Source organism: Platalea leucorodia (genome assembly GCF_965183815.1).
Source record: "Platalea leucorodia genome assembly, chromosome: 3".
Lineage (NCBI taxonomy): Eukaryota > Metazoa > Chordata > Aves > Pelecaniformes > Threskiornithidae > Platalea > Platalea leucorodia.
The window spans coordinates 45,828,250-45,855,178 of NC_138825.1; the positions used below are offsets into that span (position 1 = coordinate 45,828,250).

The following is a 26,929-nucleotide window of genomic DNA, read 5'->3' on the forward strand; positions in this document are numbered from 1 at the left end:
AAGTCCCCACCTTCATGTCTTTCCTGAGACCACACTTGAGGTGTGTTCAGTGTATGCATCAGACCATTAAAAGGTATTGATAAATTACAAGGAGTTCAGACAAAAGCAGCCATTTTTCACACATCTCTTTGGAGAGAAGGTTAAAAACCAAAAGTACATTGTTTGTGGAAAAGAACAAAGACTGAGAGACACAATGCTCCGAAATATTACAGGCATGAACAGAAAGGATGCAAAGGGGTTTCTTAAATCTTGGTCATTTAATTGCGAATAATGGCATGAAACAGGGAAGAGGATATTTTATGTTGAATGCAGGAAATCTGTGATGTACAAGCCTTTCTAGGTGTACAATGATGCTCCAACAGTGGAAGCCATCTATGAATTTCAAATAGGCTTAGAATAGTTTCTGTAACACAGACTAGAATAAATATTTGATGTCTTTTTTCCCTTTCCTCCCTTCCACAACTTTATATGTATGTATGGGTGCACCAGAGAGGACCTCTGGAAGGAAGGAACATGTTGTTAGATGCACTGCAGCCTTTTTATTGAGAAAATGTCTTTGCCAGAAACAATATGTTGCATCTTGCATTGCACTCCAGAAGAGGTGACATGAGAGGTTTTCATGGTATTTGGTAGCTGCAAGTTTAACAACCACCATCTTTAGAGAATGCTTTCTTCCACCTGGGCTTCCATAATGTGTCTCTGTGGACCAAGAAAAGGAAAGGTTTCTGAGAAGAGGGGATGCCTGTTATTAGAGCAACTGATCTGGTTTGAAAACCAGACTATTTTTCAGGCATACAAGCACCTGAAGCAGCTGAAAACCAAACCACAGTTTTATAACTAACAGCTTTGATGTTTGAGGAATTGATATTGGTTTTTAAGTCCTGAGATTTTTCTTTGAAACAACCTGAGACTATCAGAGCCTATAAATTACTGTTCTTAATCCCAGTTCCACAAGGAAAAGAGCAGGAAAGAGCCAAAACAGTTGCTGGTTTCCAGAATGTGTCCAGTTCTGGGGTTCATGAGTTTCCATTTGGGAGCTCAGTTCACTCCTTTCTGAAGTGTTAGTTTTTCTCTGTTTCTAGAGCTGTATCTGATGCTTGTTTCAGGAGAGGGTGGCCTTTCAGTGGCTGTAATTATGCTCTTTGGTCTTCTGGGTGATAACTTGCTGCTTATGAAGCTCCTATCCTGAGCAGAAAAGAAATGTGTTGGGTGAGAAGGAGAATCCATCAGAATTTGTGAATACTTTTGCAGCAGAGCTTGGTGGAGCAGAGTCAGATATTTCCACTGTAATGCATTTATTTGTAAAATATTCATGTGCATGATTTTGCCAAACAAATGATGAGCAACCCGGCATTTTTGTGGAGTTGTCGGTGAAGAGACCTCTGCATGGCCTACAAAAGGAGTCACCCTGGGCTTCAGTCCATCTCCATGGCTCCCATCTCCATATCCAGCTCCATCTCTCAGACTCAACACCTAGTTAAATCCCCTAGTCCAAAACTGGTTGTTGGCATCACGGAGTTTAAAGCTTGAAATGCCTAGTGCAGGAGGGTGATTTATGATCTTCTTAACGTCTGCAGGGTGGGGTTAGTGCATGAGCCCTATGAGCCCTTTCTACGTACATTTGCACCCTAGTTGCTTATTATATGTTAGCAATCCTTAGTGCTCAAGCCATCACTACCTTCAGCCACAATAATTATTCCCCATTCTGGATGTGTTGCTAAACTGAAATGTTTTATGGAAATTAAAACTGCTTCTAGAAGTATCTAGTTGTGTTACGGGATTTTCTTTCTGGCCCTTCAGAACTGAAAAATGCTCTTCTTTTCACTCACTGAGTTTTCAAAATTAAATTCAAAAGCACACTTTGATTTCAGCCTTAAATTCTAGAAGGGTGGGTGGTCATTAATGTAGGTGTATTTTATGTATCCTCTTGAAGTGAGATTACAGTCTTCAGTTTCAATTTTCTTATTTCCATTTAGGTCAGATCACTCTGGCAGAGCACAAGTCAGTCCTCCAATCCTGATGCGTCAGGAAAATAGAAAGAGCTCCAAGTTCTCACCCTGGTTTTCTCCTGAGCTCACATAGATTGACCTTGCTTTGTTCAGCTGGCACACGCTTTTGCATTGATGGATTTTTGGCAACCATCCAGTGTTAGATGTCTTAGAAATCTCATCTGTACTAGCAAGGGTCACAGTGAGTGACTAAGCTTGAGTGAAGAGGGAGAGCTTCTTTTCTTTCTACTGCAGAAAGAAATGTAAAAAAAAAAAAAATGTTTTCCCTCTGATTTTAAACTGACTAATTACCAGTGAAAACATTTTCCTGTATTTTAATATTTAATGGTACTACACTTAATTACATTGCAGAACTGAAGTGCACGCTCTGCTCCCTGCTCTTTAGTTTTATGAATAATTCTGAGTTGCTTGAACTTCATAATGTTTCGAGAAGCAATATAAAAATTGTCATTTTAGTCATCAGCGTATAACATATATGCAAAAGTTTAGGGTCGCCCTTCTGTAAAAGATGCACGTAAAAACTTCATTTACTGTGACTTGTCCCTTTTGGCTCAATGAATAAAACTGAGCACATGGTCTTAGTCTTTGCAGTGTCTAGAGTAATGAACCAAAAAGGATTGATGTACACACTGGTAAAATGAAGTTTCTCAGTAACATGCAAATCTGTGGCATTGAAGTCCAGCCAGTGCATTAGGGATTAAAGTAAGGCTCAATTAAAGATGAGAGAAAATTACCAACAGTCTTCCTAGAACTGATTGCAAGGATTGGGGGGGAACCAACATGTACTTGAACATCAAGCCTGCATTTTGTCTGTGCAGACTTGAGTCCTTTTACTAGATGTCGTTTGGGAATCCTAATCAGCAGCATGACGATAGAAATAGGGATTTGGTGTTTTGTCAGAGCACTGGCTGTGGCTCAGATTATACCTTTAAACTTAACAGGGATACCCCAGAGGCTCTGCAAGCAGTCAAGACACACCAAATCCCCAAGGTGATAGTACCCGAGTCCATCAAACAGTTTTTGCTAAGCAAGTGCATGTTTGCCAGATGTTGACAGTGCACAGCCCTGATTTCATTCTTGGGAATAAATCTGCACAATAACCACATGAGCTCCTTTGGTTGGTTTCCAGAGCTTTTGTAATAACATGATACCGGTTAGAATGTCTCTCACTCCTCAAGTTCAATGTGGATTGTGTCCACTGTAGTATAATTTTAACTTTAGTTGATTAAAATTACCTAGCAAAGATGACTTACAGATATTTTTACCTGTCAAATTAGCTGAGAATGCAAATAATTGTTCTGGCATCTTCTTCTTCTGTTTGTTATGTGTGCGATGACAGCTTCCCTCAAGCATTGAGGGTCTCTTGAATTCACTTATTATTTGCCTTGCCAGCCTCTTTAGTCCCTCTATTTTACAAAATATATGGCTTAAGTAATTACAGGGTCTCGAGTAATAATATTTTGTATTTATTAATAGAGATAATACAGAAAGCACATAAAAATGTCCAGCATTCCATAGGAACGAAATGTGGTATTTCCATACCAAAAGAAAAAAAATATTTAAGAATAGAGTTACACAGACTGAGCAAATCCATCTTTAATTCCCTTAGTTGTAAGGGGATCAGTGGCAGTTGTGTATTAGGCTTGTGTTTTTCATTGCTTATAAACATTTGGCAATACTTAATTTAGCACCTTGGATGAAGATGTATCTTTTCTTAAATTCAGTTTAATACTGACAGACCCTTAAGCTTTCACAAATAAACATAACAGCAATAGTAACAGCACCAGCACGGAGTAGTTATTTTACTCTTTTCAAGCTCCATACAAAGGAATATGCCTTTCCCTACTTCAGTTTGAGTATGATGTCTTTTGACTTGACTTCAGAAAAGCATCCGCTGACCCAGAGCAGTTGCTGCTTTTTTGCTGTTGAGCAATAAGTGTTAATTCCTGTCGAAATCTGTGAAATATGAAGCAGAAGCAGTCCAGTTCATGTCCAGTCCAACTGGAAATGTCAGCCTGATACACGTACATGTTTTGTACCTTGTGGCAGTCTTGGAAGATGTTTATATTTGGGTTACTTGAAGACATTTAATAATTTGTCATATTGTATATCCCTGAAGTTCAAGGAGGAATACATATCAGTGTGTGAACAACACTGGATACACAGTGTAAGTTTTCACTTAGAGAAAACTGAACGGAGAACACTGGAATATACTGGATCTTTTTTCCCCCTGTCCCTTAGGGCTACAATCCCATTTTGTCTCACGTTTCCTTCAGATCTTTCTATTCATCTTTTTTCTTGTATGTGTTTGCTGGCTGGATACATTTTAGAAGGTGTATGGGCAAAAAAAGAGAAGGTGATAACCAATACTTTAACATATTTTGTTATATTTTGAAAGGCTTTTCTTGGTGTGGAGAAAGGAATATGCTGGGTGCTACTTCTATCGGTACAAACTAAAGGTCCTCAGTTTGTTGACCAGACAGTTGTGATGGGACCGGGATGGTTAGTCGAGGGCACAGCGACTGTCATGACGCTCCACAGAAAGGCCTTTGGGATGCTGCCTTGCTCCAGGCTCTCTTTCGGGCTGCTGGCAAACTGGGGGGGATCGGAGCTGACGCTGTATTCTTTCCCAGTCCGACGTTCAGATGATGAACATAGGCAACTTCTTCTCCCGTTTACAGCGACACAACGGAACAGGCCTGTTGGTCCTGGCGGGGAGGGTTCCTAGCTGCTGAACTGCAGCACAGTGTCTAGCACCTTCCTCTCCTATCGATTCCGTTTGGGAGCTGACGGAGCCAGCTCTCTCGGGGGGCGATACTGAACCGTTGGCGGACGGCCCATGCGAGACATATGTGTAACTTGCATCTTAGGAGGTGGCCTTGACAGACGGTTTATGTACAAATTCGGTGGAGAGTAAGTTCAGCAACAGCCCACAGAGAGTAAATTTTAAAAAGATCCATGCGTCAAGAACAAATAACTCATGTATTTTGAGAACAGTGGGAGGAGCATCTGGGTGTCCACCTTGGTTTTGATTTGTAGTGCCCTACACGGTGTAGAAACCACATTTTCATAGATGCCAAATCCCAAAGGGCTCAGCTTGACCTTCTAGTGTGCACAGGCCAGGCCAGAAATGCAGAGTTTGCAGAGCAGATATATTACTGTTTCTGCATCTGCCTCATGACTTCTTTTTGAGGTAACATCTCTTTTTCAGGAAGATTTACTCTATTTTGATCTACAGCTAATTAGAAAGCTGTTCTGTTCTCATGCCTCTAGTGTTATTCATTAGCGATGTTTGATCCGGAGTAGCTTTTACTCCGGTGGGAGAGAGAACAACCCATTGGATGTTATTTTTGGAACCTGCTTTCCAGGATAGTTTGCTAAAACCTGGATTTTATAAGTGCTCTGACACACTGTGAAATCTTTGTTTGCATCCTGTATGTAATTTGAAGTAGTAGACTGAGACTTGGATCAATTTGCTTAATGTGCCTGATGAATCGAGACTCGTTAGTGTCGCTTCCTGGTGAGTTTTTATTAAGGCAGAAGCTGTGGTCTGTAGTTTAGCTCAGCTCAGAACCAAATACCTAGAACGTTGGATTGGGCCCTTTTGGCTTTTATAGGCGATGGCAAATAAATAACGTACAGCTCTTTATTCGCTACTGCGCGTGGATCAATTGGCACATCTAATTTGTTGCCGTAGCTCGCTCTATTAGATTTTTGCTAAGTGCATAGAGCCTTCGGTCATACTTTGTCAGCTTGGAAGAAGTCCTTTGTTTCCTCCTCCCCCAATAACTGGCAGCATACTCTCTTTTTCTCACTGCCAAGGGACATATTGCCAGCAGAGAGAAGTGGAGGCTATAACAGAAGGAGATGAAGACAATGAAGGCTGCTGCTGTTGTAAGCCCGGGCACTTGCCTCATTTGTTATCGTGTAATGCAGCCTTTAACCTCCGATGGCTGACGTGGGAAATAACACGAACCCAGTACATCCTGGAAGGATATAGCATCATTGATAACAACGCTGCAACAATGCTGCAAGTGTTCGATCTGCGGAGAATACTTATCAGATACTATATAAAGGTAAACTCTTCGGTAAAGTGGACTATATTCCTAGGCAGGTTTGTCATAAAGAATGAACGCTGGCTGTGTATTAGAAATAGCATTTGAAATTTTTGGCTTTATATTTATTCATTTGCACTCCCGGCAGTCAGACTGACTTAATGTTAGATAGGGATAATTAATTCATATCTCCCTTTGCTACATTTGATTCTGACCACTTAGAGTTAGTACAGAAGATTGCTGGCATGCTTAAGCAGAAATCAAGAAGGTGAGTTAACATCCTCTAGCGATAAAGTCAGAGGAAGCATTCTTACAAAGCAAAACTTCACTGACAGTTTGTTGTTTCTTCTTGACTTGGCCTTTCCACTGTTTTTTCTGGCAAAAAAAAAAAAAAAAGATCAACAAGCATAAAGTTCTTGGGAAATCTCTGAAGAGCTCTTTCTCAACTATACTTTTTTAGTAGTGCAAACCCCCTTCTTACCTGCTGTTTTACATATAAACTACAACACATTTGAAGTTGTTTTATTCCATTAGATTAAGCAGCAATTCATTTATATCACATCTATATTTGCACTATTAAGATCACAATGACCAGGCAGATATTAATTTGTTACGGTAATTGAACCTTATAGTCTAGCAAGACACCTTCATCCTCTGCCAAAGCCTTTCCAGTCTAGCAAATGAAGAAATCGCTGAGCTTTATTGTTTTCTACTAAAGCAACAAGAATGAAATGCTGCCTCCTGTGCCATTGCTACTGCCGCAAAGCCACTCACTAGAGCTCCCAACCATCCCTGACATCTCTTTCCTAATTACTTTTGTTACGTCCACCACCTATGGCTTTGGAGGGGTGAAAATTGAATCTCTTGTGGTTGGATTTATTTGAGCCAGTACTATAACACTGCATGTACAGATCTTCATTCTTAGAAAGGTGTCAGTCCTTTAAAGGATGAACAGAAGATAATAATAACCTGTTGGCAGCTTCGATATTAGCCTGGGCTGGGGCTCCCTTCAGCGAAGGGAGAGCATGCTCAGGAGATCCCTTCTTTAGAATGACACTTCCCAAAAGAAAGCTGTATGGAGATTTTCTTCTCCTGTTCTTCAAGTTATGAGTTTCTTCTGGAAACAGGAGCTCTGATAAGATTTGGTAAAATCCTTAGTACAGCCTCAGAAGGTGAGAAGGTTATATTATGTATCAGATCAGCTATCATCCTGTTTATTTAGTACTTACCTCCAGATAAACAATATCAGAAACAGGTGAGAATTCATTCCTTGCCCAGCTCTTTCTTACGGGGGAATCTTGAGCTGTAAAGACCCTGCGCAATTTCACTGTGACCATTCTAAAGCCCTGTCACATTCGTTTTAATGGCATAGGAAAGTCATTGTAAGAAGAACTCTAGTTAATGCAGAATTCAGGTCACATAAATCACAAACTCAGAAAACACTTAGGCTGGAGTTCCAGCAGCAACTGCACTTCCATTGCACTGAGCATTTGGAGTGCTTCTAGTTTATTCATTGTAGCTTACAATATTGTAAATATTTACCATATTATTTCTGAATTGCCATATAGCTGAGGATGTACTTGTGCACAAAACATATCTAGGAAGAGCTAGTAAGCGCAGAATTTAATTAGGTGGCAGAAGTTTTTGCTGTTTCTATGTCTGATTGCGAGTCTGATTTTTCCCCAGCTGAATCTGCTTCTCTGGAAACACAGGTGAGAATAATAAAAAAAGCAAACTGTATTTTGAAGATCAACAAATAAAATGTATGCTTTGTTTCAGTTCTCCTGTCCTTCAAGAATAATTACCACATTCGTCTTTTAAACAATGAGTTGCACTAAGCGTCTTATTCCTAATGTATTTATTTCACTTGCAGTTTCATTGACAGCCTAGAAAGGCCCGTATTTCTTCCTATAAAAGGATTTTTTATTCTCCACAAATAAAGTGGGTCAGCTCCTGTAGCCCTTCTGCATATATTTTGAAATCATTTCCTGCCCAACTACTGTGATATTTTTCCCTCGTGCCTCCTCCATCTCTTCTCAATATATTCTTATTTAGACATCTTTTAGTATTCAAGAAGCCTGCATTTGCTGCGTGCTGTGTTTTCAGCTCTATTGTTTCTGCATGAATCTTTTTTAAAGAGTGTATCGTTCTCCACATGCCAAGAAATTAAGGGTCCATCCTTAGTCTGTATCTGTCTGACTTGTCTTTTTCCTCTGGAGCTTAATTTTCCTCTTGCTTGTGTATTTTTGTGCAATTTGAAAGATAAACTGTGAATTTTTAAAGGGGCTGGTGGTGCTTCTGTCCTTTTTAATCCATCATATTTTCATTTTATACATTTATCTGCTTAATAATATTTCCATTGCATGGGTAAAGTAGAACTATGTCATCTTCAGTCATGTTCACTTGCCCCTCGTTTGCTTTGGAACTCAATTCTAAATTAATATATTTTATTAAAACAAAAGTTATAATCATAAAACATTATAATGGGACTTCCCAGCTGATGCCACTTTCCTTTGCAGCACTGGAACTTCTCCTTAAGTTTCATATTCTTTTGAAAATATGCTTTAAATTTGGTTTAGATAGATTTTTAATTTTATTTTATTTATTATTATTTTAATGGTTTCAGAGACAGCGGTTAGAAGAACTTGCATTTAGAAACCCACGCACAGATATGAGATACGAGTCTTGCTGCTTTCTAATATTTCTGCATTTGGTAAAAGATGTCCTGCTGAATGCTGCTCCTCCTTCACTGCTTTAAAAGCAAACTCAGTTACATCAGTTATCAGCTTCTTAGGCTGACATATAAGAAATAATCCATTATTCTTTACTGGCCTTATCGACAAATAACAAAAATAGTGATGCCACTAAATGCAGAGTGAAAACATCAATTAAAACAGGCGTTTTCAGACTTGTGTTGTACACATCTGTCAAATCTCACCTCTGTAGTTAAATCGTGGTGGAACTGTTTGTTAAAGAATTAGGAAAGCTTCATCCCCTAGAAAACAAGAAGTCCACGAAGGGGAGAGAGTCCTATTTTGAGCATGTGACCATCTACTACTATTTTTTCAAAATATGCCGGAACTTTTATTGATACCACCTTCTCGGTATCAATGGATGGGCTCTAGAACCCCACTAATATTCCATAATTAACATGTTTGAAAGCTGGAACTCTGTATTCTTATCATAGTCTATTGCTTGTATTAATTTTCCTATAAGGCAGAAGGTATTAAAAATATGACTTCTTTTTCTGTTGTCTGCTGTTTAGATATCAATTTTATCATCTTTCTAACTTGAACAGTTTTGTGAAGCAATGATGCCAAGCAGTAAAAAATAGGAAAAATATGTACTGTTATGGGTAGTTAGTGTGGTCCTGTTTAATTTATTCTCTTCTGTGTAAAATGTATCTCCTTTAATCAGAAATAGAGTGACTAACGTTTGCACATTTTATCCACAGAGTATAATATACTTTACAGCAAGTTCTCCCAAAATCCTTGACTGGATAAAAGACGAATCCATCCAAAAGATACTGCAGCCTTACGCAAAGTGGCATTATATTGAACGTGACCTTGCAATGTTTAACATTAACATAGACGAAGATTATGTTCCATGTCTCCAAGGAATAACAAGAGCTAGTTTCTGCAGTGTTTATCTGGACTGGATTCAGTTCTGTGCCAGAAAAAGAGTGGAGGTAAGCTTGCATTGATTTTTTGGTGGTTTTTATTGGTTGGTTGGTTGGTTGGGGTTTTTTTTGTAGTAGTAGTTTTAATTCTTGGGATAGGAGTTAAATGACGCATCGTTACTCTTTAGCTTGCTCAGGATTAATACAATAAAATTTATTTCATTTAAGCTGTCAGATTTAACATCAAAGGAAAATACATGTTTTGTGGAATGGAAAAAACATATTTTGGGGACTACCATTGTGCAAAAACTGAGTTTTAAGGAGAGTTAGTCTTTGAATACAGAACCAATTCCTTATTGTGCACACTTCCGACACCATTAATTTCATCATCTCTAAAAAGCATGGATATAATAAGTGTTTGCAGAAGTAATGCTGGAGTAGGGTCTGTTCAGGGAATGTCATCATTCCTTCAGTGTTGCCAGTGTTTGGGTACCTTTCCAAATATTTGCAATGTTTATGTACCCTTTCCAAAAGGTATGTTTGGGTACAATCTTCAAATGGTAGGGAAGTGCATAACAAACTCACTGCTGGGATAGGTCACTTCTGAGAGCTCATAATTCAAATGTGAAGCGTGCCACAAAACCGTGTGAAATTACCTCGCAGCTCTAGAAGGTCAAGGGCAGGTTTACAGCTGTGCATTCACATGCTTTGAGCCACTAAGATTGCTGATTGTCAGAAATGCACTACCGTATTTTCATGGAATACTCCAGATAGCCCAGAGGGAGAATACAGTTTCAAACAAGCATATTCTCTTGATCTAATTTTCTGATTATTGCTGATAATGGCAAAAAATGAGAAGTGTGTCTTTCCTGGCCACCACACACTGTTACTTGTGCATGTTTCATTTAGGATCGCTGAGTGCACATCCCATTTGCTACCACTGACCTTAGCTGGCATAACATCGCTGAATCTTAATGATTCTTCTCCACTTCGGTTCCTTCTCATGTCTCTGACCCTGAGTACCATTCCACCAGTTCCTCTGCATATCATTGCATTGATACTGTTTTCATTGAATTGTCCTCTGAGCCTTCCCCACCATCTCCTCCTGCTGGGAATATTTCATCTCTTTTCTTTCCTATCTCCATGTCTCAGCTCCCAGGTTTGGACATACAAAGAATTGCATGGTGCAGGGAAAGCCACTGTTAAATGATGCTTTTTCACTTGTTATGTGGCTGAGACTTTCAAACAGAATAATAGATTTAGGGATGCCCAATAGACTTGAAACTTAACTGAGTTAGACTTAAAAGAGCAAAGGAGTGCCTGCACTAGTGTGCACACACACCCCTTATATATATATTTTTACATCTTTTTCTTTTATCTCTGTTTTTGTAATTCACTAACTATATAGAGGTAAAATTCATGTAGGAGGTAAGAAAGATGTAAAGGAAGTTTTACTGTACACAGAGCCCTGAAAATCAGTGTATTTTATAGAAGGAGCTACATTCTCAATTATAAGTGGCTTCAGTATTAGAGTCAAAGAAAGCTGTAAGAAATCACCCATTGCATGGACAGAAATAGTCTGTATCCTCCTAAAGATTCACATTCATGAGGGGTTGTTTCAGTTTTTCCTCCTGCTTGATAGCAAGGTTTTCTTTGCAAAAATTTCAGTAAAGAAACTCTCCTGAGCTAGTATATGTCGATGTAATGTTTTGACTTTGCTTGTTAAAATGTGAGGTCAGTGTCATCAATAGTATATAATTTAGGTATATATTGTTACTCACTAAAAGTGTGTTCCCCCAAATTTTTCCAAATAGATTGTTCTGGAATCTGTGGGGGAATTTCATATGCACCGTGTCCCATGAAAAGGGGTTTGGCTGCCTCCAGTTGCAGTGTCTCTCAGCAATAAGGAATCTGCTCTGGTTTAGAATGTCAGATCAGAAAAAAACAGACAAACAAAAAACCCCCCAAGCTCACCCCCCCCCAAGCTCCCCTCCCTTGCAATCTTGCCACCTGAGATTGAAGTGTTCTGTTTCTAGCCAGTGGGCAAAATCAGTTTGCACTTTGCAGAAAGCCTTTGATGGCAATGATCTTCCTTTAATTGCAAAGAATGTTTTTGTGTGTAGGTCCAGCTACAAACAAATTTTATGAATGTTATGATCTATAGTATTGCACTGCTTTTAGAGATGGTATTTGCATCTGGAATAACACGCTATTCTTAAAACCTTGTAGCACCTGGACAGCGATGAGGATTCTCCTCTAGTGACACTTTCCTTTGCCTTGTGTATACTGGGTCGAAGAGCTTTGGGAACGGCAGCTCACAATATGGCCATCAGGTAATTTTTAGGAATCCTTTTTCCTCATTTTAAAGCTGTTTGTTTTAAACCTATTTGTCTTTTTTCACTTAATGTGGAATCTCAGCAGAAGATTAGATCAAGGCAAAGTCTCTTTCCTCCATAAAATAATTTGTTTTCTGCCATTCCTGGACATCTTTTACTTTGATAGTTTGCTTAATAACTAATAACAGTCTTTATTTCACAGGGCAGAGCATTTTTGCATTGAAAGAATAGGTGCCGATGATTATTGCTTGTGTTCACTCATGCCTGGCCTGGCTACTGTAATGCTGGCTTCCTCCAGAAGGGGAAGAAACTGCAAAGTACTCTGACATCTAGTTAGCTAAATAATAATAAATCCATAAGGGTCCTCTGTTCCTCAGGGCTGTATTCCATGTTCCTTGTGCCACTTCATTCTGGTGATGGAGGAAGGGAGAACCTCGCATCTGTTGAGACCGCAGCTTTGTCTGTTCTCAGTCTACCTTACTCATCCATTCATTCATTCAAAACACTTCTTCCTAGCAAGTCTGGCTAATTAAAATGTGCTTGGTTAAGTTTATTTCTGGATATGCTCATCACCTTACATTTTCCTTAGGGATTCTTCCATTTTCACTAGGAGTTCCGAGTTGTTTAGGTTTTATAAAGTACCATTTATGCTGTGCTAAGTGTTTAGCCTGAGTAATTAATTTTATAGATAAAGCATTTTATTAATGAAATAATCTTTACTTTATCACAGTCTAACTTCTCTCCTAATTTTAGATTTTTATTAGAGGTATTTGAACTCCCTGTGTTCACAAGAGTTTAGTAACAGTAGAGAAGATGAGTAAATACACAGTCTCTAAGTGACCTTGCTGTATTGGCATAAAACTGTGAATACAGCTAGCTAGCCCTCTATCAACACGGTCCTTAGAGAGGATTTGTCTTACTAACAAGCAAACAAAGACAGCATGTGCGATTTTGAATGCATTTTCTGTTACAAGATAAAACAGTCCTTTAAATATTCATTCTAGCTTTGTGATCTGTTGAGTCGTTTGTAACGTCTGTTTTTATGTCTTCATCTTCCAGTCAGTCACACAAAATGTTCATGGCCCACACGCCTGATTTCTTGGTGTGCTGCTGCTTTCTGCTTTCTAAAGTGGCTTTCGTCATCTCTTTTCTACTAGTCTTTGCGCATTCCCTTCCTGTAGCAGTTGTCTTCTGTGTTGAGTTTCCTCTCCCTTCATTTCTATGCACTCGAATTAGTGTGATGTTTAGTAAGTCAGTCATCGGTATTTCTAAAATTGCCCTATTTTTTTGATGATCCGAATTTTAGAGTTTGGGGACATGATAGCAAAGTTGATGTGCATTTGTGATATTTTTTTTTTTTTTTTTTTTTTTTTGAGAAAAGATTAAAGTGAATTTGATCTGGGGCTGCAATAGATATGTCACAGCAATATTAGGAATGCATCTAAAAATATCACAAAAGCTTCCTAAAAGTGTCATCACGTTACATGTACTTTCCACAGGATCTTAAAATGTTCATTACAATGTTTTGGCACTAGTACAGATACAATAACAATGTCACCTATTTTTATTGGCTTACATGGTCAGTAGCTAATGGAAAGAGATAATACTATCAGAGACTTTCTAAAGCTCAACGTGAAAAGTATGAATGTTGAGAATAATTATTTGCAAAGTCTTCTGTAAAGATTTGAATAATAGTTGCAGGAGTCAGCTATACCATGTCTTTTTAAAATCTGGAAAATTACCAGTGAACCAAATTAGTTTCTCTCCTTTGGTGAGTGGACGCTCCATGCTCAAAAATACTTCTCTTGGGGAGAAAAGGTTTGTAGAAGGGCAAAAAAATGCAGCAGTCATATGCACTGCACAGCTCTATCGCTGTTTTTCTGAATCCATTCTGTATAATCCTGTATTTTTAAGTCCTGATTTTCTTTTTATTAAGAAAGTGCTCCGGGGCAGTATTGAATCATTGTATTTTTTTAAATGTATTTTGTGACATAAAAGGGATTAAATGGAAGCTTCTGTCAGTATCTTTTTCAGTGCTACTTCACAAAAGCTTTCCCTAGAAAAGTTTCACTGTGAAAAACTGTGTCACTTACCCACCTGGTTAAATTACCTTTAATACATTTCAACTGTCAGAAAGATTTTTTTGGGGAAAAAAAGGAATCCGAGTAGCACAATTCAAGTTATAAATTGCTACAGCTACAAAACATGACTTTAGCTTGGTGAAATATGTTTATTCTTGTCTTAAAGAATTTATATATTTATTTTAATTGACAAAAACAATTTAGTAGAAATTATTAACTGAGGAGCAAGGTGGGTACGCTGCCCCCTGACATCAAGACATTTATCAACACAAGTCCCCCAAAGACATTCAGTTCAGCACAGAGGGCAGTTCTTACCACACTGACAGTGTTTACTGCTTCACACAGATCTTCACAACTTATTTAAACACAAAGAAGCAGTAAGTCAGCGAGACTCTGATAGGAATACAACTGTATGGCATGCCAGGGGGAAGGAGACTTTGTCCAACACGTGCAACGCTGCTGAGGCCAGAAGGAGATGTTCCCAAGGATTAATTAACTTGAGGCACTGAAGGCAGGTCTCCCTCCCCTCGCTCTCTGATGGAGACACAGCAGCTCTTACGGGGGGTGATTTAGAGCATTACTGCTGGTCCTCGCCCCCAGCTCTCAGGCCGTTGGAGGTCTGCATTCAGTCAGGTGCGGGAGAAGTACTTAAGGTCCTCAGAAGCTGGAGAAATCATTCCTTAGGTGATGCTTCACAGTCCTTTTCCTTGAAAAGGTGTCATGATATTTTGGGGACCTTTTGGAGCCTACTAGTGCTGAAGAGGATTTTGGTTTTCTGCAGAGATGGTGTCAGAACAGGCAATCCCACAGCCAGACTACAAAAATTTAGATTATGTAGATCACTCTGGTAGGCAGTGAGAAATGACCTTGAACTTCATCTCAGGACTTTCAATTCATTCTGGCTGTGAAGCATCTTGTATACAACATTGCTAGAGGTTTCATGATGAGTTTGAGATGTAACGGCCAGATAGGCATTGTAGTCTTCTCCTCCTCACGCTTTTTTCTACAAAGCATTTCAGGTATGTCCAACGTGAGCAAACTAGCCAAGAGTCTGTGCTCTGTGGTCCACGTTTTGTTCTCAGGGGTAACTGTGCAGGTAGTAGGAAACTGTCTCTGGCTTAAGTCTAGCCCTTGCTGTGTCTTGAGGAGTGTCAGTCATCCAACTGCTGCACAGAAATAGGAACGCAAAGGTAATGTTACACTGAGCTGTGCACTACAGAATTGAGACTCAAGTTTACATTGTGTATGTAAACTATCAATTTGCACTCATTTACACATGATTTTGTCTAATCTATTAATCAGTAAATGTCACTGTGTAAACCAAGATTTTAAATGCTCTTATATAATGTATGTAAATAATTATTCAGTGTACCTGCTCATGTAAATGTCAGTAGAAACCCAACATTAGCACTAGATTACACAATAAATGCATTCATTAAGAAGGCAGAACATTGCTATGCAAATCACTTGCTCTTTTAAACTGTCATTAGGAGGCATCCTGCACAAAATGCAATTTGAAGAACGGCATGACATTACCATTCATTTATTCAAATATGAGTGATATGTTTAGGTGTGTATTTGTAAAAAATCCTATTCAGCCACTAGACCTGCTTTTAAATAAATGTTTAGTACACACTTCAAATTTGGAAAAATGTAAAAGTCTCTTAATAAAGCGTCTCTCATCAGATAGTTCCAACACTACCAAGCCTGGACGCTCCGGTCCCCTGAGCTCGCTCTGGGCGTTATCGCTCAGGGTGGGCGGAGGGTCACCCCACGGAACGCCTCTGCCTGGAGGAGCCGCTGCTCACGCTGAAGCCCGGGGAAGCAGCTGGCCCCGCTTGCCCGTTCCCTCCTGGGCACCACATCGCACTGGCCGGCATCTGAGGGGAAAGAGGTGGAGGGCACGGGACACGGCGCCACAACGTTGCTGGCGGTGCTGCATTGCTAGTGGGAGTTCAAGCAGACGGTGCAGCTCCATGTCTGCCAGAGCTGAGCCGAGCAGAAGCAGGGGAGAGAAGTTTGACTCTTAGCTCACAGCCACTGTCATCTAAAATACCAAATTTAGAAGGGCTACCATTGAAAATATTTCATTCAGGTGAGCTATGACATTCAGGTCGTTACCAGCTCGCAGGCATGCATGTTTCTTTATTCCTTAAATAAATCGACAGTTAACATTGGGAAAGGTCTATAAACTGCAGACAGAGGATGAGTTTTGGTGTGAAGAATACACACAGATATATTCACCAGCTCATTAGTCTTCATCCATACTGTTTTCAGGCTTGCATCAAATGCTTTTAGTTTCAGCTGTTGGAGCAACGTAAGGAGTGCAGTAGGAGGGAGTATTTGCTTTGGCTCCGGTGCCCTCCCTCTGGTATTTGTGGTGCTACTTAATCCCCTCCTTTCTGCACATTCGAGGGGCCGACGGTTCCCACACACCTACTAGTCTTGTTCTAGAATAGCTCGCAGTTGTGGCAGCAGCTTTTCGGGTTCTTAGCTCAGAGGGTTAGAAATGTTGCCAGAAATAGTAGTTACGTCTCTTCTTGATTAATGTCGTTTCTTTGGCATGTGAATTTACCTTAACTAGTGTTTAAAATATTTTGAAAGAGCCTGTAACTACAGCAAATTACTAATTGAGGTATGTTAAAACTGGGCCAAGAAAGCAGCAGCAACCTTGAGTCAGGCCTGAGATCAAAGCTGTTGGCTTTACAGCTTCCTTATAATCTCATTAGAGTCTTCAGGAGAGAGCGTAACAATGGGAAGAATAACAACAGCTGTATCTTATGTGGATTAAGGGCGGCGTGTTACAGAAGTAATGGCTTGAGATAGTGTCACATTATAGGCGGAATGTACCCAAAAGCCTCATTACAATTGGCAGGAGAATAAAAGCTGTCCATGGTTTTGTGAATACAGCAATCTCCTCCAGACCTCTCTGGTGGAAAATACGATATATAAAATAATTGACTCTCAGCCTCTCACAACTACTGCCACCGCTGCTTTGCTCCTTGTAGCAGTCATATTTGTTCTTAAAAATGATGGTTAGAGAACTTATTATGCAGAGGGATGAGAAATGGATGAGTCTTCCCTAACTAAGCGCAGCAAGAGCTGTACGTGCTTCCCTCCGCTCCCTCTGCTGATGCTCAGCTGCAGTTTGCATAGCTGTCCTAGTCCTGGCCTTGCTTTCAGCAGATACTGCTGTTCACAGCAGCCTGTTTAGCATGTGCTGATGCCTATAAGACACTTTGATGTGAATGCAAACTCTTTGTCTGCTCTGGTGTTCAGCTTTGGCTCTGAGAGCCTCTAATGATGTAAAAAACAGTTGTCTTGCCTGCCTATTCCTCCCTTCATCCCAGACAACTTTTCAGAGCAAATACAGGGGGTGTTACGTGGGGAAAAACTATGCTACAGATCATCGTTAGGTGCAGAGTTCAGGGTAGTTTTTTCAGTTTCATCCTGGGAAGAATATTTAGATACAGAAGTGTTTTTCCCAGGCAACGTGTCAGCTGTGTATGCTGGATGTTGTCTAGTGGGTGGGTGAGTGAAAGGACCCTTCCTGATCTCTAGCCTTTCCAAAGGAGATGATAGTCACATATTTCACCCCACTGGCTGCACCCACCATTTTTTTCCCCCTAACTGCTTTATTCTGGGGCTTTGCTAGCTATTAAGCAGGATTTGGGTATATTATCATTTTCTAAACCATGGAGATGATTGATTGAAAGTCAGTGGGGATCGGGACCCGCTCCTTGAAGACACATAAGAACTCCCACTGAAATCAGTGCTTGAATGTTTTGAAGACTTGAGTGTAAGTGTCTGTCTCACATAGGCATGTTTTAATACGTAACTTAGTAGTAATAAATGCAAATCAGGTAAGAATTCAGAAGAGCTTCCCTGTATTCTTCACGTTCCCAGCAGCAACAGCAGCCCTGCCTTCCTGACTGGCCTTGGTCCCACTGATTAGTTGATTTGTATTACACAGCGCTGTCACGGAGAAAATCGGTATCCAGCTGTTTTTCTGGTAACAACATCTATATCTTTCTATTCTAATTTCTAAACCATGCTGCCCACCAAGGGCAAAATTAGAATGTGTCTGAGCTGGGGATAGGCCAGGCCGTCTCCCAGTCTCTCCTCTCCCTCTCTCGCAGAAGAGAAAAAATTTAAAAGATTTTTTTTTTTTTTTCGTTTCCTAAAATAATTAAGAAAGCTCAATTATGTGGAAAGATTATGGGTTCTCTGGAGAAAGCCTGGGTGGTAATGAAAACCGCTAACATCTTAATGCAGCTTCTCCTCAGAGCCTTTACAATCTGAAAAAATCAGCTGCTGTAAGAGTGAGTAAAATCTTGGCAGGTAGATGAAACCATGTCCTGTGGGTTTGCAAGAGGTGCCTGTTTTTAACAGATGGTTCTGTTTTCCTCAGTTTTGAGATCACTTCTTCAGAGCAGCATTAGGACGGCAGTCCTGCTCTGTACGTGTTATACGAGTGGCTGCGGTGTCGTCGTGGGAAGCTCGTGAGTCGGGGCGCGGACTGGAGCTGAAGGCTGGTTGTTGCCCTTCACAAAGCCCTCGTGCAACCATTTTCTAACAACTACTCGATTTTGTACCTTTTAGCTCTTGCTTAAATCTCAGATCCAGGCAAACCATCATCCAAGGTCAGGCAGAACTGGTTACATCTAGTTTCTTATAATAGAAAAAAGAAACCCAGTGCATATTTGCTTTAGCGCTCATTGTTTCAGTATGAAATGCCTGTCGTTTGATTCATGCTCTCACCTGGTTTCCTGAACCATTCCTGAAACTTAGTATTCTTCTTAGTACATCTGGTTTAATGTTCACGTTTGAGTTTCATGACAGAAGTCTCAGATTTGCTGAAAATATTTTTTACAGCTGGTTTTGTTGTTTTTTTTTTTTTGTTTTTTTTTTAATTTTTACCTTGCAAGGAGAACTGCTAAGACTAACAGGGCCAATCAATAAACTTTCAAATGAGGGGCTAGCTTCTGCTGCCTGCACGGGGATTGCAGAGCAGCTGGCCCGCTTCGAGCTGGTCTCTTTGGCAGAGCCGCAGAGAAGCGGCACCCTGAGGCGCCCCGTGACCCAGCCGCCCGTCCTCAGGACACCCTTTGCTCCGGGTGCCACGCTCGTTTCGTGGCCCGTCATTTACAGTGCAAGCAGAAGGAAAACCACCTACCCCGAGGAATGGTTTCTCGTTAGAAATATGCGGTGCGACCCCTGCTTTATACCCACCGCAGGAGCTCACCCTGCGCCGGAGAGCCACCGGTCACTGCGCAGCTCAGCACGTGGCCGGCGCTGGCAGGGGTCCGGCTTGGTGAGACGGGAATGGCTTCTGGGAGTGACTGCTGCCTTTCTCTTGCAGCTTGGACTCTTTTCTCTATGGGCTCCACGCACTGTTCAAAGGAGACTTTCGGATAGCAGCAAAAGATGAGTGGGTCTTCGCAGACATGGATTTATTGCATAAGGTGGTTGCCCCGGCAATCCGAATGTCTCTGAAGCTACACCAGGTAAGGTCTTTTTTTAATTTTTGTTTTTAACTTTTACTACTGCATCTGTTTTCTTAGGGAAACACAGGAAACCTTAGAAACTGTCCAAAGAAGAAAGAAATGAGAGGGAAATGGAGAACTTGTTGCCTTATTCAGAGAAACTTCCTTAACCAAAATGGAAAAGCTTGGCATTTATTTATTTGGCATTCACTTGATCTTCTTTTTTGTACCCCCCAGCTGCCCATTTGAAACCATTCATATTGCAGCTTGACCCTGCATTTTTCATCAAAACAAAACTGAAGGTCATGTCATGTTTTAGTTGCGAGGGTGCTATAAAGATGGTTTCTAGATTGAAAAGAAATACCTTGATTAGACTAATTTCATTGCTAATTCATCAGTCCTTTCGTGAATGGCAATACACGTGTAACGCTTCCGTGTGTTAAAAGACACAGCTGAGAGGAGAGTGGTTTGAAGGGTTAGCGTCTTGGCTGGTTGTTTGATGATGTTGGGCTGTTTCTGACCCTGCTCTGTTTTCAGTTGTAAAAATCTGGCACACCTCCATTGAAGTTGCTCCAATTTCTTCAGGTCAACCCCTGTATAGCTTGGGGTTGATTTTGTTCTTGCTCTGGCACGTTACGTTTTAGTATCGTATGCTTTTATCATGCATGATGTTTATAATTGCTCTGAATGTAACTGAAGTGGAACTGCTGTGAATTTGACACAATAATTTTATGAATGTTACCGCTGGCCGTGTTGCTGCATGACAGCTAAAGTAGTAACACAATATTGTGATATCTGCTGATGAATTCCCAGTCTGTGCTCTTGTTGGTGGTTTTTCGTGAATAAAAGTAAGGATTTCCCCAAGAACTGTGGAACGCCCCAGGTGATTTGATCTCTCTCTGGCTTACCCAAAAGCTCTGCCTCCTGTGGTTTTCCACTTTATAAAAAGAAAGTGGATAAGCTGGCATTCTCCGAGTGTCTTTGTCCAGTGGAGACATGAGATCAGAACAGGTTACAATAAAACAAAAATCGTACCTTTTTATATTACTGTTAAACTAATTGTTCCACCTGCCCAAAGACACGCTGTATCAAATGGCAAGTCACTTGGGGTCAGCTGGCAACCGTTTGAAAACCAGGATTTTGTTTATTGGTAATAGTTTTCGTGTTTTCACAGATATACCTGACCTTTTCAATACTTTTTCTTGTACTACCAGGACCAGTTCACCTGCCCAGATGAGTATGAGGACCCAGCAGTTTTGTATGAAGCGATCCAATCTTTTGAAGAAAAGGTTGTGATTTGTCACGAAGGGGACCCAGCCTGGCGCAGCGCTGTACTCTCCAACAGAGAGGAGCTGCTAACCCTGAGACACGTGGTTGATGAAGGAGCAGATGAATATAAAGTTATCATGCTCCACAAAAGCTACTTGACCTTCAAGGTTATCAAGGTGCATATACCATCTTTCTAATATTGCAGTAATTTAGGGCTGTGGTAACTAATATTTCTGAGTAATGTGGCCAAAAGGAGAGGTTGATTGGAGTTATGGAGTAGGGACTGGAGGCTAAAAGAGCTCTCTTCAGTTGACTTCCATCTTGCACCCATATGTTTGTGTATCTGAAATAACATTCCAGGCTTTACTAGGGAGTAGCTGCAGAAGTTCATAAAACCTGTTGGTGCAAAGACATGAGGTGTTTGCACACACAGCTGCTGCTGTTCTCCTGTGATCGTGTAGTTCTGCATGTTCAGTAGCAGATGTTTTCACATGATCCATGTTTTTAACCTACCTGTAGGTGAACAAGGAGTGCGTCAGAGGGCTTTGGGCTGGGCAGCAGCAGGAACTGATTTTCTTACGCAATCGTAACCCAGAGAGAGGAAGCATCCAGAACAATAAACAGGTCTTGCGGAACTTAATTAATTCTTCATGTGATCAGCCACTGGGATATCCAATGTACGTTTCCCCTTTAACCACCTCGTACCTTGGGACACACAGCCAACTGAGGAACATTTGGGGGGGACCTGTGAGTTTGGACAACATTAAAAAGTGGTTCAGATCCAAATGGTTAAGGTAGGTGTTAAATTTTGGCTACGCAGATAGAGACTCCACTGTATGTTCTGTTAAAGAGAGTAATTCCATACTGTTATCTATGAGTAAAAAACTTAATTGCAAATAACTCAGAATATAACAACATAGCGCTACAGATATAGCAGAAAACAAATTCATTAACTCATTCATGGCTTTTAAGCAAAGCTTTCTACATGTTCAAGAAGATTCATTGTCAAATCACTTAGCACTAGAGACTTTTCCCTTATTCCAGGGAATTTTACCGTTTATTCCTTATAAATAAGGGTATCTTTTCTGTAACTCAGTGACATGTCAGAACATGAGTAAATGTGTTGGTGGGTTATGGTGGGTTATGCTCCAAAGCTTTAGCAGTATAGATGATCATCCCCAAGTCACTGTTCTTGACCAAAATGCATCTAAAAATGTACTTACTACCCATCAAAACTGCCTGACTTCCCCAAGGTATGCACGATCAGTATCTGACACCCTCCATCTCTCATTCCTACGTGCACTTTTCATACGGCAATAACTCACTCTTGTCTCACTCCCTCCACCCGCCCTATCGCCACTGTGGCTGAGGAGAGTCAGGGGACCATGGAGAGGCTGTGGGAGCCAGCTTGCATGCTAAGACCTATGCTAAAATGCCAAGATTAAATCTAGTGGCTTAATAGGCTAGTTTCCCACCATGCAGCTCATTCCCACTGAGCTCCCTCCACCCCATTCCTCTTCTTTGCTACTTGGTTACCTCATGCAAATGTTTGATCTTTAGAGACAGCTGTAACAGTAGATAAAGAGGCCTAAGGTCTTGCAGGGCTCCAAAGCCACTTAACACAGTCAAGGAAAGATTTGGTTTGTGTCCTATACAATTTTGTTCCAAGTAAGCTTACCACATCATCATCTTTGCCATCGCATAAAATGTCAAGACCTGCAGCAGTATGAGAGAGTACAGTTACACATTTTGAGGGCACCTAGCATTGGTGGCACAAATTTTCTTGCATAATAAATGGCTGACCGTGCGTGTGTTCCTGCCAACAGAATGCGGAAGGACTGCCACGCAGCTCACCATGAGCGAGGTAACGTGGAAGAGGTGGACAGTGGAGGGGGGTCTTCCTCTAGCAGCAACTCCACAGGCAATTCAAGCCAGAGCAGTAGCTCGCAGCCCACCAGAGATGGAACCCCTCAGTTGCAAGCTTCATCTCAAGAGGTCCACCAACGTGCAGGTATTTGCACCGTTTACTTGGCTTTTTCTGTAGTCTTCTCCTGAGGGGGCCGCATAGGAAGATGCTTTTGGGGCGTGCTCATATCCAGCGGGAAACTAATTTTAGAAAGAGAGAGGTTTGTCTTTCCTAATGACCTGTAGGAGATGGCTTCCTGATATTGTTCCGGGTATTTACCGGGAGGGTACAAGACAAATGTGATTCACCAAAGGTTCCACTGTCAAACTGCTTTATCTGTAACTTTTGGACGAGGAGGTGCCACTAACAATGCCAGAATGAGAAATGCAGATGGGAGGGAGTCCACACGTGCGATGCAGGGAGCCCGTACCGCAGTGAACCTGTGCTTATTGCTGGCTGGGAACAGCAGAAGTGCAAGTATGCAAAAATCTTAATTATCTTGGAAGGACCATGACGATTTATTTGAGAAATACGTTTGGCTGTTCATCAGTGCATGTGGAGAACAAACAAATAGGAAATAACTCCTTACATCTATAGAGCAGTTACCAGGAGAAAATGAAATGTTGCCAATCATTCTGTCAGCTAACAGCTGAGCCCTTCTCACATTACGGATTCAGAAGTACCTCAGACCTATTCACAAGGTAGAACGACTGGCCTTCACATTGGAAAGATGCGTGAAGTTTGGCAGCGGGTCACTGTGAGACCTATTGCTGTGGGATCAGGACTTGTAATGCAAAGCCAATTAACCTTTCAACAAGTTGTGGTATTACTGTATAAACTAAAGCAGAGAACTAGAGGGGTATGACACTTGTTTGTTTCCCGTTAGATCATTTTGACCTATCGTTAAGATAATGGACGGGACTGGAGAAAATCTTGCCCTGAATGTAAATCATGTTGTAAGAATAAAATATCTGCTGTTTTTAATTGAGCCTAGCATTAGAGGAATCCCCACGTGCATACTCATAACTTGACACTGCAGTAATCAGAATGGCAAACTTAATTGTAAAATAATGATCCTGAGCATGCCATACAAGAATGAAAGTTAATTGTGAGTTGTTTAAAAGAATGTATTGGGTGCTCAGAAAACCACAATCAAGAGAGAAGGTCACACTTAGTTAAGAAAAGCAACCTGGCTTTGAGGTTAAACGAAGACATACACAACAAATGCAAGGAAGTGGAAAATAGCAAGTGCAAATCAGTGTTCAGTCCCAAGAGACCGTTGATAAGAGAAAGAAAATGAAACAAGGAGAAGTCTCTGGCTAGCACCGTTAGGGACACAAAGATGAATGTGGGTTTGTGGCTGTTTAAAGAGTATTAGAAGCAAAAGAAATCCTAACAGTGGTCTCAATCCGTCCCTCCATACAACAGCAGAGTTGCCAATAATGTAGAAATGAGAGAAGAAATGTCTGGTTTGCACTGAGAAAAATGCAGCTGATCTGTTTCCGTGATCTGATCATGAAGTAGTTCCTTCCATCCCAACAGCTACAAAGAACACGAAAGGGTGGCTATCAAAGCTATGTGCTTACTTGAGCAAATCCAAATGACTCTAAGTCAAGAAGGTTTTTAAGAAAGAGAGCTGGTTAAAAAGCAAGCTCTGTTTGATCTTCAGTAAGTATCGGAACAGTAAGGCAATACCAGAGGACTGGGGAAGAACTTACGCTATGCCTGTTGTTGTTGAAGCAGAACGAATAGGGTGACCTGGGTAAGGCACGTCTGTCAGTCTGACTTCGGTTCGGGACACTGTTGGTCCACCACGTGCAGTGCTAGAGCCCTGATTTAAGAAGGACATTTTTAATTTGGAAGGAGTTCAAAGAAGAGCCAAAAAATGATCAAAGATCTGGGAAATACATCCTGTAGTAAAAGACTAGGAGCTTTCAAACAATTTATATTGTAAAAGATGCTTTGATCTTAGTCTGTAAGTACTTACCTGGGCAACCAAAGGTGACCAAAGACAGTTGATTCGAGCAGACATATGATATAACAAAGCTAAACAAATTCAGATTTGAAATCAAGTGCACATTTTTAACAGTGAGAGTAAATAAACAGTGAAACAAGTGACTAAGGGTTAAGACAGCTTCTCCATGACTGGAGATATTGGATGCATTTCTTAAAAATAATCATAGTAATTAGTAATACCGTGCAGGCATTAATTCCAGGAAGCTCTGTGGCCCGTGCTATATGGCACAGCAGACTAGATGGTCACAGCAATCCTTTCTAGACTCATAATCTATGAATCAAGTGCATTTAATGTTTTCGTATTTCATTTTGCGGCCTGGTGCCAATGAGTCTGCAAAATGCAATGAAAGCCCTATATAGAAGTGTGACCAAAATCGGGAGCATTGGAAACGCGTGGGGTTCTCCCGCAAGGTGTCCTTATTTCATGATGCAGTTTATAGAACGGCCTTTGTTTCCTAAGTGTTTTCAAGGACAGAGTTATTTATGTGTAGACGCGGGTGGTCTCCTGTCCAACGCTCTAACCACTGCATTTGGGATGAATACCGAATACCTTTGGACAGGGGTCAGCTTGGCAGTTTAAATCACAAGCAGATGTTTGGCCACGTTAGCCCCTGCATGAGCTAACACACCACAGCCCCTCTGTTCTTAATTCCAGTCCCTTCTTTTTATTTAAAAAGGGTAACATATTAAAATAACCATCAGATGTAGAAACCAAAGCACTTAAACAAAACCCCGGAGTCTGAAGAACCTGAATCCCTGTGGAGGCCAGACGTGTTGCAGCGCGCGCCCTCCCTATGGATCACGTCCGCAGCGCGGAGGACTGGTGGCAACGCGGCGCACAGGGCCCGCGTCCGTCTGTCCCGTTGCTCTCAAGCAGAGATCTTGGGGCTCTCATTACAGAGAAAGCTGCTTTGCAGGCCATCTTAGGAAAATTATTTTTTTATTGTTTGGAGTATAAAAGTAGAACTAAAGACACATTGTAAGTGGGGTGCAAAGGTGTCTGGTGCTTGCCAAGCCAACTAGGTTTTAGTCCAGCTACAGAGCTCCAGTTAGATTTGGCCCAGCTCTGCCATCTGACTCTGTGCCAAGTTACCTAAATTCTCTTTGCTTCAGCATCTGAAAAATGGGGCTAATGATACCAGCCTCTGGAAAGCAGGTCTGTGGATGTAAAACAGTGTGTTTCAGCTATATAATGTAAATAGTTTGGATAGGAAATTCTGCATTACTGGAACCCTCATGAATTCAGCAGTCATGTTTCTAGAAGACAGTGTGAGATTTATATTCCTTTAAGCCTGCAAAATTTCAGTATCTGGAGGAGTTTCAGTGCTTCCCTTCAGGTACTGGGAAAAAGCAAAGCAAAAAAAATTACCAACAACCTGGAAATGCCGGCCAGCAAAACTCGGTTCTGCATTGATGGCTCTCAACAGATTTTCTGGCATCAACTCTCTATCCCACAGCTATAGCTAGGAAACCAAAATGCCAGCTTGTGTTAATGGTTGGAGCTTCCTGGAAAGCAGAAAAGCCAAGCAGGCACTCGCGTGACTGGGTATTTGCTGCACGAGCCTGGGTTAGAGCCTGCCTGCAGAAACAGTAAATTCTTTCGGGGCCGGTGGCGCACGCCAGCCCGCTGCCTGCCGTTTGCGGGGTGCCTGGGTGCAAGCAGGTATCTGGTGGGCTCGCTGGCCAGTAAGTTGACTTAGTTTTCATTTTATGCCTATTTAAATAGGCAAGCGTAAGAAATACAGAAATGATTTGTTTGAATGACATTGGGTGTTGATATGTTAAAAATGGGGGTGTAAAGGAAAATGGGGGTGTAAAGGTACAGGCAGTTAGAAGTTGTCTAGGCGCAACAGAACAGCTTATCGAAACTACTCGCTGTACCCAACAGTGGCTGCTTCAGGACGCTTCCCGGAACGGGGCAAGGGCCTTATGTGGGTCTCATTCAGACCTCCAGTACGCTACCCTAACTAGAGGTGCTCCCGTCTTTTCAGTCTGTGATATACTGCAAATGCCACTCTTGGAGCTCAGATGTAGTTTAATATTAGTCTTAAAAACTGTCTTGTGGCTTGAATGCTGTAGTCTTCCACTTGGTTGAATTCTCAAATTCTCTTTCCCCATATGCAGGACTAATTCTTTTCAATGTGCCACTGTT

General features: G+C 41.1%; 1 protein-coding gene across 1 annotated transcript in view; it reads left to right on the top strand.

Moving 5' to 3' along the window:
• The window catches only part of PCNX2 (pecanex 2), a gene marked incomplete at its 3' end in the record, with an annotated part of 159,128 nt that overhangs the window by 129,031 nt on the left and 3,168 nt on the right, over positions 1–26,929 (top strand). Inside the window, exons 26-32 of the mRNA XM_082305421.1 lie at positions 5,832–6,085; positions 9,519–9,752; positions 11,913–12,016; positions 19,463–19,607; positions 20,801–21,031; positions 21,375–21,649; positions 22,682–22,866. Of these exons, the coding sequence (XP_082161547.1) occupies positions 5,832–6,085; positions 9,519–9,752; positions 11,913–12,016; positions 19,463–19,607; positions 20,801–21,031; positions 21,375–21,649; positions 22,682–22,866 (1,428 nt within the window). The remainder of the gene's footprint in view (positions 1–5,831; positions 6,086–9,518; positions 9,753–11,912; positions 12,017–19,462; positions 19,608–20,800; positions 21,032–21,374; positions 21,650–22,681; positions 22,867–26,929) is intronic.